Source organism: Rhincodon typus, chromosome 4 (assembly GCF_021869965.1).
Source record: "Rhincodon typus isolate 14 chromosome 4, sRhiTyp1.1, whole genome shotgun sequence".
NCBI lineage: Eukaryota > Metazoa > Chordata > Chondrichthyes > Orectolobiformes > Rhincodontidae > Rhincodon > Rhincodon typus.
Genome location: NC_063335.1, coordinates 42043094 through 42057688, shown reverse-complemented (window position 1 = coordinate 42057688; position 14595 = coordinate 42043094). Strand labels below are relative to the sequence as shown.

The following is a 14595-nucleotide window of genomic DNA, read 5'->3' as shown; positions in this document are numbered from 1 at the left end:
GTCTGGGGCTAGCAGTGCTGCACCCAATCTTACCTCACCCCATATTCTTTTAATGCTGTTTGCTTTTGAAATAAATTGATGATTGCAAATATCATCCAACCCCTGTTCTTTACTGAATGACACTATGCTGAAAGTGATCAGGGTAACCCATTTATTTGTGTCTGTAGTGGCTCAGTGTTCTCATCTGTAAATCAGAAGGTTCTAAGATCACATCCTGCTTCAAGATGCCAGGACAAACCACAAGACCAACGCCCTATTGTCAGTCAGTCAGTGAGAGCATGTTACAGTGTTGGAGATGCCATCCTTTGGGTGAGGTTTTTAATATGTAAAATGTAAAATGTAAAATCCAGTCAAATAGTCTGGGGAACTATCGGCTTGAAGGCAGTTGGGGGGAGATGTATGCGGTCAGTGGCTGTAGTTGATACAATGGCCTGATGTGCCATGGTGGGGTCATGGTCCAGGGGAAGATAGGAGGAAGTATCTGAGAGCTGGCACTGAGACTCTGCGGTGTAGAGGTCAGTCTGTCAGACTACAACAGCACCAGCCTTATCAGCAGGCTCAATAACAAAGTCAGGGTTATATCTAAGCACACAGAGTACAGTCAATTCAGAGGGAGATAGGTTGGGCAATAGGGTACCCCTTGTCCTTACCTACCATCCCACCAGCATCCACATCCAGAAGATGATCAGCTGCCATTTCTGTCACTTCCAGAGAGATGCCACCACCAGGCCAATTCCTCTGGGTCACCCCGGTCCACTCCTCCTTCACTCCCAAAAACCGCCCACAGTCCCCCATGGCACCTTCCCCTGCAACTGCCAAGGGTGTAACACCTGCCCATTTACTTCCTCCTTCCTCAGTATCCGACGGCCCAAACACACCTTCCAGGTGAAGCAGCACTTTACCTGCACTTCACGTAATCTAGTCTATTGCATGCACTGCTCACAATGTGGTCTCCACTAAATTGGGGAAACTAAACGTGGACTGGGTGACAGCTTTGCAGAACATTTACTTTCTGCCCGTGAGATAACCCTCAGCTTCCAGTTGTCTGCCACTTTAACACACCACCCTGTCCACCCTGATATCATCAGTGCTGCTTCCCTCTCTCGTCTGGAATTGGAAAGGTTTATCAAATTCACTTCCAATTTCCAGCCCGCTCTCACCTTCACCTGGTCCATCTCTGATTGCTCCCTTCCCTTCCTCACTATCTCTGTTTCCATTTCTTCAGAGAGTTTGGCCACTAATATCCACTATAAATCCACTAACTCCCACAGTTACCTTAACTATACATCCTCACACCCTGCTTAATGTAAAGACACTGTTCCATTCTCCTAGTTCCTCCATCTCCGTTGGATCTGTTCTGATGATGCCAACTTCGACGAGGGGGCCTCTGAAATGTCCACCTTCTTTCTCAACCAAGGATTCCCCAGCACTGTGGTTGACAGCACCTTCAACCAGGTCCAACCCATCTCCCACACTTTGGCCCTCACCTCATCTCTTCCCTCCCACAACAGCGATACAGTCTGCGTTGTCCTCACCTACCATCCCACCAGCATCCACATTCAGAGGATAAGGAGCCAGCATTACCGCCACCTCCAGCTGGATGCCACCACAAGGCACATATTCCCCTCCCTTCCCTTGTTAGCCTTCAGCAAGGACCGTTCCCTCCGGGACGCCATGGCCCTCCTTCACTCCCAAAACCCCTCCCCCACAGCTCCATGGCAACTTCTCCTGCAACCACAGAAGATGTAACATCGGCATGTTTACTTCCTCCCTCCTCAGTATCCAAGGGCCCAAACATATCTTTCAGGTGAAGCAGCACTTTACTTGCAGTTCCCAGAATCTAGTCTCCTGCATTCACTGCTCACGTGGTCTCCTATACACTGGGGAAACGAAGTGTAGACTGGGTGATCGCTTCGCAGAACATCTACGTCCAGCTCGCAAAAGAGACCCTGAGCTTCCATTTGTCTGTCATGTTAACATTCCATCCTGTTTCCTGGCCAACATCTCTCCAGCACATTATTCCAGCGAAATTCAGCACAAGCTGGAAGAACAACACCTCAATTCCACTTGGGGACACTGCAGCTTTCCGGACCCAATAACGCGATCTAAAATTTTAGGGCCTGAACACCCCAATGTCCTTGCCTCATGCCCCACACACCAGGCCTTGTCATCACATATTCTGCCATTACACACTACCTAATGCTAATCGCTAACAGTTCCCATTAACAGCTAATCACCCTCCCAGCCAGATCGTTATCCTCTCCTTTGACTGGACATTGAATTGGACCCAATATACAAGCCAGTGAGAAACAGAACCGGAAGTAATGCCAACCGCCCCAGCAAACCGAGGCATAAAAATAACAAGCAGGACAGAACACCAACGCTTCACCGGAGGCGCACTAACGATGTTACCCAGCAGGGTGATGAAACGTCTGCAATCAAAAACACCGGCTCGGTGAGCAAGTCTACACCCTCATCCACAACCCGAGCTACAAATCTTCTCAAAAAACTTTGAACACTCCTTTGACTGTCCGACTGTTCTTCTCTCTCATTGGGCTCTATTCCCACCTATCGTTTAATCCTTAGCCCCTCCTCCCACCCTATCTTCTGCACATCAACCAACACTTTCCTAGCTAGCATCAGTTCTCAGGAAGGATCACCAGACCCGAAACACTAACTCTGATTTTCTCTTCACAGTTGCTGCTAGACCTGCTGAGCTTTTCCGGCAACTTCTGTTTTTGTTTCTGATTAATGGCATCCGCAGTTCTTTTGGTTTTTAATGTAACAGCGCAGTTGTGCACTCAAAGCTCACACACATATATCAATGGTATATTGATCAGATATTCTGTTTTTGTTTCAGTGATTGGGAATGATATCCTGCTTTTCTTTAAATTACTGCCATGGGATCCTTTATGTCCACTTGAGACAGCAAATAAGGATGTCATATTAAAACCTCACCCAAAGGATGGCACCTCCAACACTGTAACATGCTGTCACTGACTGACTGACCATAGGGCGTTGGTCTTGTGGTTCGTCCTTGCTTCTTGAAGCAGGATGTGATCTTAGAACCTTCTGATTTACAGATGAGAACACTGAGCCACAACAGACACAAATAAATGGGTTACCCTGATCACTTTCAGCATAGAGTCATTCGGTAAAGAACAGGGGTTGGATGGTATCTGCAATCATCAATTTATTTCAAAAGGAAACAGCATTAAAAGAATATGGGGTGAGGTAAGATTGGGTGCAGCACTGCTAGCCCCCACCACCACCAGGAAGCAACTTAAGGTCATAACCAACTTATCTTTAAAGGTCCGCCCCACAGGGTGGGGGGGTTCATTGTTGGGGACGGGGGCGGGGAGCCTAAACCAGCTAAAGGTTGGATATGCATCATTCAGTACGAGAGGGTCCTGCCCTCAAGAGCTGCGATCCATCTAGCAGTTTCAGGCGTGTCACAGAACCATTGCAGGCAAGTAGGCTCACAGAAACTGTCAATGATGTCTGGACCCAGTACGTGCCAAACATTTAGGACAGTAACATATTTGGTATCCTCAGGAGGGGGCAAGGGGAGGGAGGAGGGTAGGATATGAAGGCCAAGATGAGAGGAACAAAGAGACAGCAACATCACAGGGCACATTTTCCAACAAAAAAGAGTTCTGATTCTTGCCTACACTGCTCAAGACTTAATGGCAGCAGAGATGGCTCAAGTAAGTATAAACTGGCCTTCTGAAGCTTCGATATCCCTCAGGATAGGCAGGCTACTGGATGTCCTGACTACACACTGTATGATGGGATCAGCTGAGAGGTGAACATGAAGGCAGTAAGCTGGCCACATGTTATATATTATGTTTTCACCCAATATCCTGCACAGGGCTGTAAAATCCAGCTCTATATGTCCTTTCTAATTTTAGATGGCTCAATCAATGTTGTTCTTAAATATGTTTTGTGCTCAGCTTTCAACTCCAAGCAAAACCTAGAAACAGCACAATATGGTTTTCAAAATACTATGTGTTTATACATCAGGAACCAACGGGAGATGTTGTTTGTTTGGCATTATGAGCATGTGTGCAACCAAGCATTGCAAAATAGCTGAGCAGATCAGTTTTGTGGCTTGAATAGCATGTCAAGGATTTAGCAGTGACATTTGTGAAAGACAATGAGGAATGTAATGTGTGATTTAAACCATCGAGAAACTGATAGGTTTATAACAAGAAAAATAAAATCCAGTAATCCCATACCCGCAAGGTGCAATTCAATTGTAAAAAATGTACAATTTTTATTATTTTAATCCAGGATTTTGCCAGTAACAATTTTATTGTACCAATGCTTTATTCTTTTAAGTCATAAAAGGGACAGAATGTGAAGTTCAAACAATAGAGGGACTGAGATTGCATCCAAGTCTTAATTGTTGTTTCCAACTTTGATTGCCTTCTGTAGATGAGCTTTACTAGATCTTGGGATGAATAGTTTTGTCAGGGCTTCCCAAACTGTAGGCCTTCGTCCCCAGTGGATTGAGAGATGAGTGTTTAGGCAGTGAGCTTCAAAGCAGCAATACCTGCCATGGAGCTTTGACTGAGTGGTCACAGTAATGAGGACCCTTTAAATCATATAGTGCAGAATCAGAGTCCATTGAGCCTATACTGCCCCTCCGGAAAGCATCCCGTCCAGACCCATCTCCCCCTCCCCCCATCACCTTAAATTTCCAATGGTTAATCCACAAAACCCTGGACACTACAGGTAATTTAGCATGCCCAATGCACCTAACCTGCACATCTTTGGACTGTGGGAGACATGTGGGGAGAATGTGCAAACTCCACATGGACAGTCACGTGAGGTTGGAATTGAACCTGGGTCCTTGGTGCTGTGAGACAGCAGCGCTAACCACTGAGCCACGGTGCCGCCCCAAATCATGCACTGTTCTATTACGGTGAGGGGATGTCAGTTAGCACAATTCACTGGATGGCCATTTTTTTATATAGAGAGATATCAACAGAGATGATTCAATTTCTGCACCAGCTAAAGTTACTATCTTCTCAATCTCTCCTTTCACCTGAGGTGTGGCGACCCTCAGGTTAAACCACCATGAGTTGTCTCTCTCTCTCTCTAATCAGAAAGCACCATGTGATCCGATAGGATTGTGGTGACTTTACTCGATAGTGACCATGGCCTTGCGGATAGGTCATTGTGGCCTGATTGTTGCTGCAATAGAAAACCTGAGAGAAGGTAGGGAACTTTTCTTTTGGAAAAAAATAATAATTAGCATGACCCGCCACATTCAACCTCAATCTTCCCCCAACAACGCCACTGAACTCTTGTGCATTAAAGTGGAGTCACACCAGGAAAATGTTAGACAAATTGAGTTGGATGGAGTATTGCCTGTTGTAAAGCAGATAGAAGGTTAACAGATAACAAACTTAGGCTAGCGACCTGCCCAAGCCCCAAGAAAAGAGTTTAGGCAGTCACTCACTCACTAAATGAAAGAGCCAACAAACATTATTTTTCTATGTTCTTTCATGGAATGTGAGCGTTGCTGTCAAAGTATAAGTATAACCTGGTGGTGAGGTGACAGAACAATAAATATAACGTGGTTTTACTCGTTCTGAGGAAGGATTATCTGACCTGAAACGTTAACTCTGATTTTTTCTTCACAGATGCTGCCAGACCTGCTGAGCTTTTCTAGCAACCTCTGTTTTTGTTCCTGATTTATGACGTCTGTAGTTCTTTCAGTTTTTATGGTTTTACAAATGTCACTTTGTATGACTATTAGCTGAACTTAAGCTACAAAATGATAAGGATGAGATATTAAAACAAAAAATAGCACCGTATTTAAAATTACTCTTTTATCCTTATTTCTTTTTAATTAAAGCTACTCGCAATATGGAGTTACTTTTACCTGGTGGCCACGTAATTATTATTGTAGCGAATTTACTTCAAAGGACTTCTATACTTATTGGGCTAAATAAGAGTGTTTTTAAACTAAATATACTTTATGAATATGTATGCTGAATATTTATCAGTACTTGGATCCATTTTCTCTTGCAGCATGTCCTATTACAATAATTTGTTAGCAGAAGTACACAAGAACCACAGTTAAGTGCACGCTAAGTAGTCCAACTGTTTTGAGTTTTATTTTCTATTACAAGTTACAGCCTTGGCAAACAGTGCAGCAAAATGTACTTTAAGAAGATTATCTGCTGTAAGTGAAACTCCATTTTTAAACAAAATCCTTTAAACAAAATTTGGCATTAAATCATGAAGAAAATCTGCTGTTAAGTAAAAGCAAAATGAAAACAAAGTCATTCAAACAAACTCTGGCATTAAATCACTGAAGATTCAAGGCTGAAAATCTATTCACTCTTTCAGAGCACTGCCTCTCAATACTGACTCTCCAATGCTCTTGGCAGATCTTTGAGCACAGTGCAGCTGGTGAATGTGAGTAGTGCAGGGTTTACCACGGTAACTGGAGAATTGGTTAATTCGGTCAGCACGATAACTAAAGCATAGCGCAGCATTAAGGCAACAGCGCAATCCCTGTACCAGCTATGATAGTTCACAGAGGCCTGACCTTACCCCATATTTATGGAATGGCTACCTACAATTTATACATATGTTTCTATTTATACATACATCTTTCTCTAATGCAGAGTGATGTTGACAGCCCTTTGTGGACTATGTCTCCTTAGTATGTCATACCATGGTAACTGTGAGGTCCACCTGGGGTCAGGTCCAAAATTAAGACCTGGGCCACCAATAAACTGGCTTATTGCAAGTATTAAAACTGTCTTGTAAAGAGGCTGCAAAGAAAAAAAAACCCACCTAACAATATCCTGTCGGGAGTTGGGTCTTTCCATCCACTTTTGTGAGTGAGAGGTAACAGCGCAGATGGCAGACCCAAGTTAGCATGTCTATGCAAGTCAGAGTACTTACCCTTGACCTTATAAGTTATGGTGGGGCTAGACTCTGAGGGCAGGAATAGATACACTGCTGCGCTTAGGGCAAGAAGTGTTTCCCCACAGTGTCTTGGGATCTCTGTCTTTAGTGCAGCTGCCAGAAGTGTTGCCTTCATGCACAGAAGGAGATGGATGCCAGTTTCAAAGGAAGCATAAAAATATCCTTACATTAGTCTCTCCCTTGCTTGGAAATATTATGACCTGGATACTGCCACTACTGTTTAGAAACTAGGCTAACATAAACTGAAGCAGGATGAAAGTGTGAAGCAATTTTTATTTCTTAACTACAGGCTGAAAGAAGCTCATCTTTTAAGCTTTTTCTACAATGGACATTGCAATGTTACTGATAATGGTCTAATAATTCAATCATTCATCAGGACTTGAATACTTCCTTGGGTTAATTTATTTTTATACAGTAACACACATTTCAATTTATACATAAGCATGGCAGCAAACCAACTGATTTGTATGTGTGCAGCTTGCAAAATCATTGCAGACTAAAAGCCAGGCAGACTCACAGCACTGAATACACAGAGCATAAGGAGGTCTTAAAAGGTGAATTCTCTTAACAGCAAGGCATACGCACAGCAGGTATTACCTAAATCAAAGCTATCAATCAGACCATATTGTAGAGATGTACATAATTGTATATTGTTTGCTAATGCAGTGACTTATATACCTCAATCAATCTAAAGTTCATCAGATCCACGAAACACAATGCTGAACAAAAGCACTATGATACTCACTGTTGCCATCTTCAACTGTTTTATCCCTAAAGTACCAAAATTTCCTTTTAAACAACTGATCATCTCTCGCAATTTGCAGATTGTTTCCATTCAGTCACTTTTTATCCATCTTGGCTGCCTTCCACCATCAACACTTCACTTACCAAGAATGAAAAGAAAAGGACACAATCTTCTACTCAGCTACTGTCAATCTTCTCCTGTAATTATGCAAAAACAGATGCACAGCTGTAAGGGCAGGACTGGTTTACTCAATTCTTGCTTGCTGGTCTTCACCTAACTGCAAAATACTACTCAATCTATCAATCTGACCCAAGAATTAGCTAAATAATAAGGATGAGATACAGAGACAGGTTGCCTGGTCGCCTGCAATGGCTGGAATTCCAACTGTCCTAAAAAGAATCCAAAATGAAGCACCACGATATTCAACTAGAAATTTGCCAAAGATCCTCAGACAGCACCTTCCAAACCCACGACCACTTCCATCTAGAAGGACAATAGCAGCAGATATATGGGAATACCACCATCCTAACTTGGAAATATATCGCCGTTCCTTCACTGTGGCTGGGTCAAAATTCTGGAATTCCCTCCCTAAATGCATTGTGGATCAACCCACAGCGGGTGGACTGCAGCAGTTCAAGAAGGCAGCTCACCATCACCTTCTCAAGGGCAACTAGGGATGGGCAATAAATGTTGGCCAGCCAGCGACACCCACATTCCATGAATGAATAAAAAAAATTAGCACGCAATGAAATTCTAAAACACAAGGCAGGCCGTTCAGTCTGTCTATTCTGTGTCAGTGCTTAGCCTCCAAGCAAGGAATTCATTCAATTCAGTAGATGACCACAAACATCAAAGAAGAATAAAAGAGAACAGCAAAATAAATTGCATTGCACCAAGCTTGAGTCTTCAGCCCTTAAAATACTGTAAGAGGGAGGAAAGACTGAGAGAAATTCTACAGTTTTGAGGTCTAAAAAATGAATTAGAATTAGAGGCTGAACAATCAGTCTTGATTTTAACACAGCAGGAACATGAACTGTAAGGTGGAGTAGCAGATTTAGACCTTTGTAAGAACCACAGAGAAATAGTCAGATGATCAACAACATTTTTGATTAAATTCAAGAAGACTACAATGTAAACAGGTTGCTTACTAATGCTTAAAAAGGTGTCTTCTCTCATTCTGCCGTCGAAGAAGTTCCATCTTAGATATGAGAGTACTTTTCAATTCTTGAATGATACAGTGTAATTCTGTCAGGCTACTTGCTTTGAGGCAACTGAATTCATTATATCTATTTTCTTCACTTTTTACTTCCATGAGCTACATGTGAAGCGCAGGTGGGAAGACAAAGAGGCACAGACACTGCAAACCTCTCTACTGACTGTATATAATATGGTGGAAGAGGGCTCAAAACATAATACAGGACAAAAGCGCTCAAAATACACAGTCCTTTCCCTGGTTAAACCAAAGCACCTGCCTCAGTGATTTCTCTGATCACTCAACCATGAATGGTACACAGACTATTTGAGAGACATTGGAGTATGAATCTTCAAAACACATATCTCACTGTTTGCTGTGAAGCGAAGTCGAAAATACATTAGTTCCTGAAACATTGTTGTCACTTCTTTTACAAAGTAAGTATTATACAATAATGATATTGCTTACCGCAGCAATGCTCTGGTTGAAACTCAGTTCCATGTTATAAAAGTTGCCATCATGGTGGACTGGTTGGGTTGTCCCTGTCCAGTTGTGATCCTTCGTGTTCAACCATCGAAGTGGATAGCCCCCAAGTCGGCTGTACAACGAAATTCTGAGGATGAACTGTCCTTTAGGCAATTTATCCTTCACAGCTTGTAGACACTTCAGTTCGATTTGAACAGGCTGAGGTGTGCCAGACCATTCAACCTAAGTGGAACAATTTGTCTAAGTACTTACAGTGCAATGAATGAAAGAGCATTTACATTTGGAAAAACAGAAAGCCCAACAATAAAACATGAGCATACACTGTGAAATAACAATCCTGGAGAATATCCTTCTGAAATCCTTCTTCCTTTATTGTTTTAGCAGAGGCTTCAAATGTAAGCGAGAAAGAAATTTCAAATGAATGGACTTTTTACATCCATATTCCCACAGTATAATTTGAAAAGTCTTGGGTGGGGTGGGTGGGTAATATTTGGAGTGGGTGCAGGAAGAATCACATTGCACTGCTCATTGTGATACAGGCAGCATGCAAAGCTTGTAGTGGCTGAGAAAATAAAAGACAGGGCATGGAGCCAGCATAAAGCATGAACTGAGTGGTTGCACACTTGCACAGGGGTCCCAAGTTCATGTGAGACTAGCACCAATTCGAGCTGGCCAACAGAATACCGTCAGCCAGGCTGCAGCTTTTAAGTTAAAACACAAAGTGCTGGAGAAACTCAGCACGTCTGCCAGCATCCGTGGACAGAAAAACAGAGTTAATATTTCAAGTCTAAAATGGCTCTTCTTCAGAACTGCTTTTATTGGGGAGGTACATTCTGGCCACAAGAGATACTAGACTGGGTCCAGGAAAGTCTCTGAATAGAAGGCACCTATGCAGAACAAACATGTCCTGACTGTTGCCAGGCTAGAAGGCATTCGGCAGCACGATATGCTGAGCACGGGCGCACACAAACCTTTCACTCAGTGCAGTAACTTTTGCAATTGCCGAACATTTTGGCATTTAGATGTGATGCCTGCAAAGTCACAAGTGTGCAGTCGATGACACCCTGCAACATGAGAAGCCATTTTGCCAACTTCACTGATAAGAGAGAATACAGTGAATTCCTCTAACCAGAAGTAATGAGAATCTGGTTCCAAAATGTCTCCTGTTTTGTTCTGTCCATTAATTGTACAAAACAATTCAGATCTAGCCTTGGCTCACTGCATATTCTTTTGGAATGCCTTTGGATTAGCATGCACTAAACAGACTAATATTGAGTAAAAATCACAAGCTTTGACTCTTCAATGGGAATGACTTTGACTTCTATACCAACAACCCATCTAGAAAAAGTCCCTAAACTTGCAACAGGCACTGGCTTCCTTGTGGGGAAACTAAGTCCCTTACAATGAGTGCTCTTGTAAAATTGTGCCATATGTCTACTTTAAACATTGGTGGAAAACAACATTTACTATCTAATCATTTTCCGAAATATAGCTTGATTTCAATATGGCATTGGTTATCATGTTTAAATGTTACAAAGTTGTAAATTTTAACAAGAAATATTCTGCAAGAATCAACATCCTGCTTTTTTTTTCACATGCTCACTATTTTAAAGCTCTGAGCAGCATGACAATTATTTTCCTTCTAATTACAAAATTTTAATTAACAAAAAAAAATCCAAATTTAATATTTTGTTCACTGAAACCCAAAATTAACATTATATGAAAAATGGAGGTAATCTTTTTAAAACCTCTAGGCAGGATTACTGGTGCAGGAAGGCTTTGGATATTAAACACATTCTAAATTAAACACCCCCAACAAATTTCATACAGAAATATATTTAGATAATTTTACATGACAAAATATATTTCATATTATTGCCAATCACCACCCCTGCCCCCACGCCCTGGCTTGTCCTCAGTAAGTTTTGAAATATATGAGTGAAGATCTTGTCTTTTACCAATGAAATTGCTATGCATGGCAGGATTGCCATTGCTTTTCTAGCTATACTGCTTGTTTCAAGTCAGCAAGCCATAAAAAATCTTTATCTCTCTGAAACACAGCAATTTGGAAGATAATCGAATGGTGACTGGGGGGCAGAAATGCCAGTCTGAGGAATTATACCACAATCTCTCTCGCGTTTACAACCTTCCTCAAAGCAAGCTGTCACCCTGGTAGGAAAGGTTGATAGAAGATTCATTACATCTCCGGGCCTGTCTCATTTGCATGGCGACTTAACTGCTCCTCACTTGCTGAAAGACTTCACTCAGCCCAGCTCTAATGCTGCATTCAGAAGGAAGAGTTTTGATGGAAAGCTGCAGGAGGAGACTTGTTGCTTGCCCTTACCTTCCAGCAATGGCCTTGCATACCACTGTATTGGTGTTTGACTTCAGTCAGGTCACCGTACATAGCCATGACTTCACCTCTGTGGCTTTCTAGTGCTTTTAGCAATCGGTTTTCAGCGCTGCAATGTCATATATTTTGAGGTAATTTTACAATGAGTCTATGCTTTCTAGAATATAATATTTAATAACATAATGCAACATCCAAATTAATTCATGGCCTGTCTTTCGGATGATCTCACTCAGAGTCTGTCTTTAGCGTCTTTTAACTAAAATAGTATACAATATTTAAAAATTTGGAATCAAGTTGTTGTGGGAGCATTTAGGTATCTCACCATTTCTAACTTAAAAATATTGATCCACAACAATTAAAAAGGGAAGGAATGCATACATGTGGCACCTGATTTAAAATGTATCAATTTTGACATGTAGTGATGTTTGCTTGACAATCTTAGCAGTCTACCTGTGCACAGTAAGATCCCACACAGCAGCTGTCAAACGAATCATCAATTAATTTGTCTCAGCATTGTGGATAAGCAAATAATGTTGACCACGATGCCAACACCCCCCACCAAATAAAACCTCACAGTTCTTCTATTTTATTAACGCATGCGATGTGTTACGTCCACTCAGATGACAAGAAGTGGGAGACTTATCCTCAGTCATAATGTTGTAACACTATTCATAAGAAAATATCAACCTAGTTTATATGTGCAAGGACCAAGTGAGAATTGAACACAAGACATCCCGTCGCACAAGTGTACTGCCTAATGAGATAATCTGACACCTATTTTATGAAATAACTTTATTTTGTTTTAACATTTTAGAAAACAGAAATGTAACATTGCATCTCAAAGCTCAACAGAGGTTATGCAAAAGATATTTTAGATACACAAACTTAATGGACAACACCACTTTTGAAATGTAAAGTATGGCACATGATGGTTAAAGAGCCAAGTCAATGGGTTTAATTGGATAGAGCTTTCAGAGACAAAGCACAAATGCATTGGAACAAATGGCCTCTCTCTTTGCTGTACAGTTCCATGGTTCACTTCTGCTCACCCAACAGCAGATTAAGTGGGCAGCTGATTCCAGAGGCAGAAAAGTATTCACTGAGGCTGATGCGGAAATGATCTGACAAGACGGAGGAGGTACTATTTGACTTCACTCTCTCCAACAGATACATAATGACTCGGTTTCAGTTTTCCCATTGCAAACTAAGCTTAGTCACTAATCTGTGTAGCCCAGTGTGTCTCAATTGTTCTGCCTGTAGTGCTGGCTCTACCAAGAAATTTCCTTCAATATGCACTCACCAACATTATTCACAAAGGAATTCACGACATTCACAGCTATGGAGAAATTGTCAGGGTGTACCTGCTTCATTATTCTCAATTTATCAACTGAAAAGCCTTCTATTCAAATGTGGCCATTTGAGCTTTTCATTGACCTTTGGTTGTGGCCTTTGATAGCTTCCCACAACTCGCCAATGGCTCTGGTTTGACCCTCTTCATCTATAAGCACGCTCGCTTTACCAAAGAAAGCTGATATCATGGCTCTTGCAGCAGCTGGGGTTAGAGATTGATGTGTTTACTTGTATACATAAATATGCATGCATTAATGGGTGCCAAATCATTTGAACGCTCCTTGCACATCCAAACAAACCAAACGTTCATAGCTTAAGCCTATGACTACCTGAATAGGATGGCTATATTGGCAAAACTGATGACGTACTCATAAGGTCTCTAAAGTGAGCCATCATGGAATTGATTCAAATGTGAAATCATGTGAAAATACTGAATCGCTCCTCCTAATGCATTAGACAATTTGACAGAGGCAATTGTTGATGTCTCTGATTTCTAATCATTGGAGTAAATGTGGCAATTTCACACAATATTTCAGTTCATAAGGATCAATCCAGACTAATCAGCCATTGCTATTGTACCAAATGGAATATGAACAAAAGAAATTGCATACAAATTAGTAACAAAATTTGGCCATTCAGTCCCTCTAGCCTGCTGTGCCATTTAATAAGATCATGGCTGATCTTTTTGCAATATCAAACCCATATTTCTACCTATGTCTGATAGACTTCAACTCTTCTCCATCAAGAACCTATTCATCTCCAAGATAAAACCATTCAATGATCCTGTCTCCACTGTTCTCTCAGAAAGGGAGTTCTATAGACCCACAACCTTCTGAGAGATGAATTCCTCCTCATTATTTTTAAAGCCCCTTATCTTTAAACAGTGTTCCATAACTTCAGTCTTTTCCACAAGGTGAAACATCCTGTCCACATTCATCCTGTCTAGCCTCCTCAGAATCTTACATGTTTAAACAAGATTACCTCTCATTCTTCTAAATTCCAATGGTTACAGGTATCTCTAACAGGGTAAATGCCCAACAACTGATTTACTTACTTCAGGTCAATGACATTTCATCAGAACAGTTATAATTGAAGAGGATACACAGATCTTTGAAAGCGTCAGGGGCCAGTTAAAAAAAAAGATGATTACAAACGCATATAAATTTATAAAGTGAAACATGCTTTATCTTCCTCGCCACATTGGACCACTCCTTTTTTCCTTAATCTTGTGTGACTTCATGTTGATGTACATTCACACAGACACTGGACTGCCTCCTGTATCTCCCTGTATGATAACTTAGCTTGTGTAAATCTTGGCAATGATTTAACAGCAAGCTATGCATCCCCAGATGTAAATGAACTTTGTCATAATCCAACTTCTGCTTCTAGCAAAGGTGATACAGCTAGAAACCCTGGCTACATCTCACTTTTTTAAGCCAAGGTCTTTGAGGCCAACTATTGAAACTTTATTTCAGAGATAGTAGGAACTGCAGATGCTGGAGAATCTGAGATAACAAG

General features: G+C 41.5%; 1 protein-coding gene across 1 annotated transcript in view; it reads right to left on the bottom strand.

Annotated features, from left to right (window-relative positions):
• Positions 1-14595, bottom strand: part of LOC109925840 — a 200458-nt gene that overhangs the window by 24860 nt on the left and 161003 nt on the right. The window contains exons 11-12 of the mRNA XM_048595971.1: positions 11719-11836; positions 9357-9596 (exon numbers count right to left, since the gene is read on the bottom strand). Coding sequence (XP_048451928.1) covers positions 9357-9596; positions 11719-11836 — 358 coding nt within the window. The remainder of the gene's footprint in view (positions 1-9356; positions 9597-11718; positions 11837-14595) is intronic.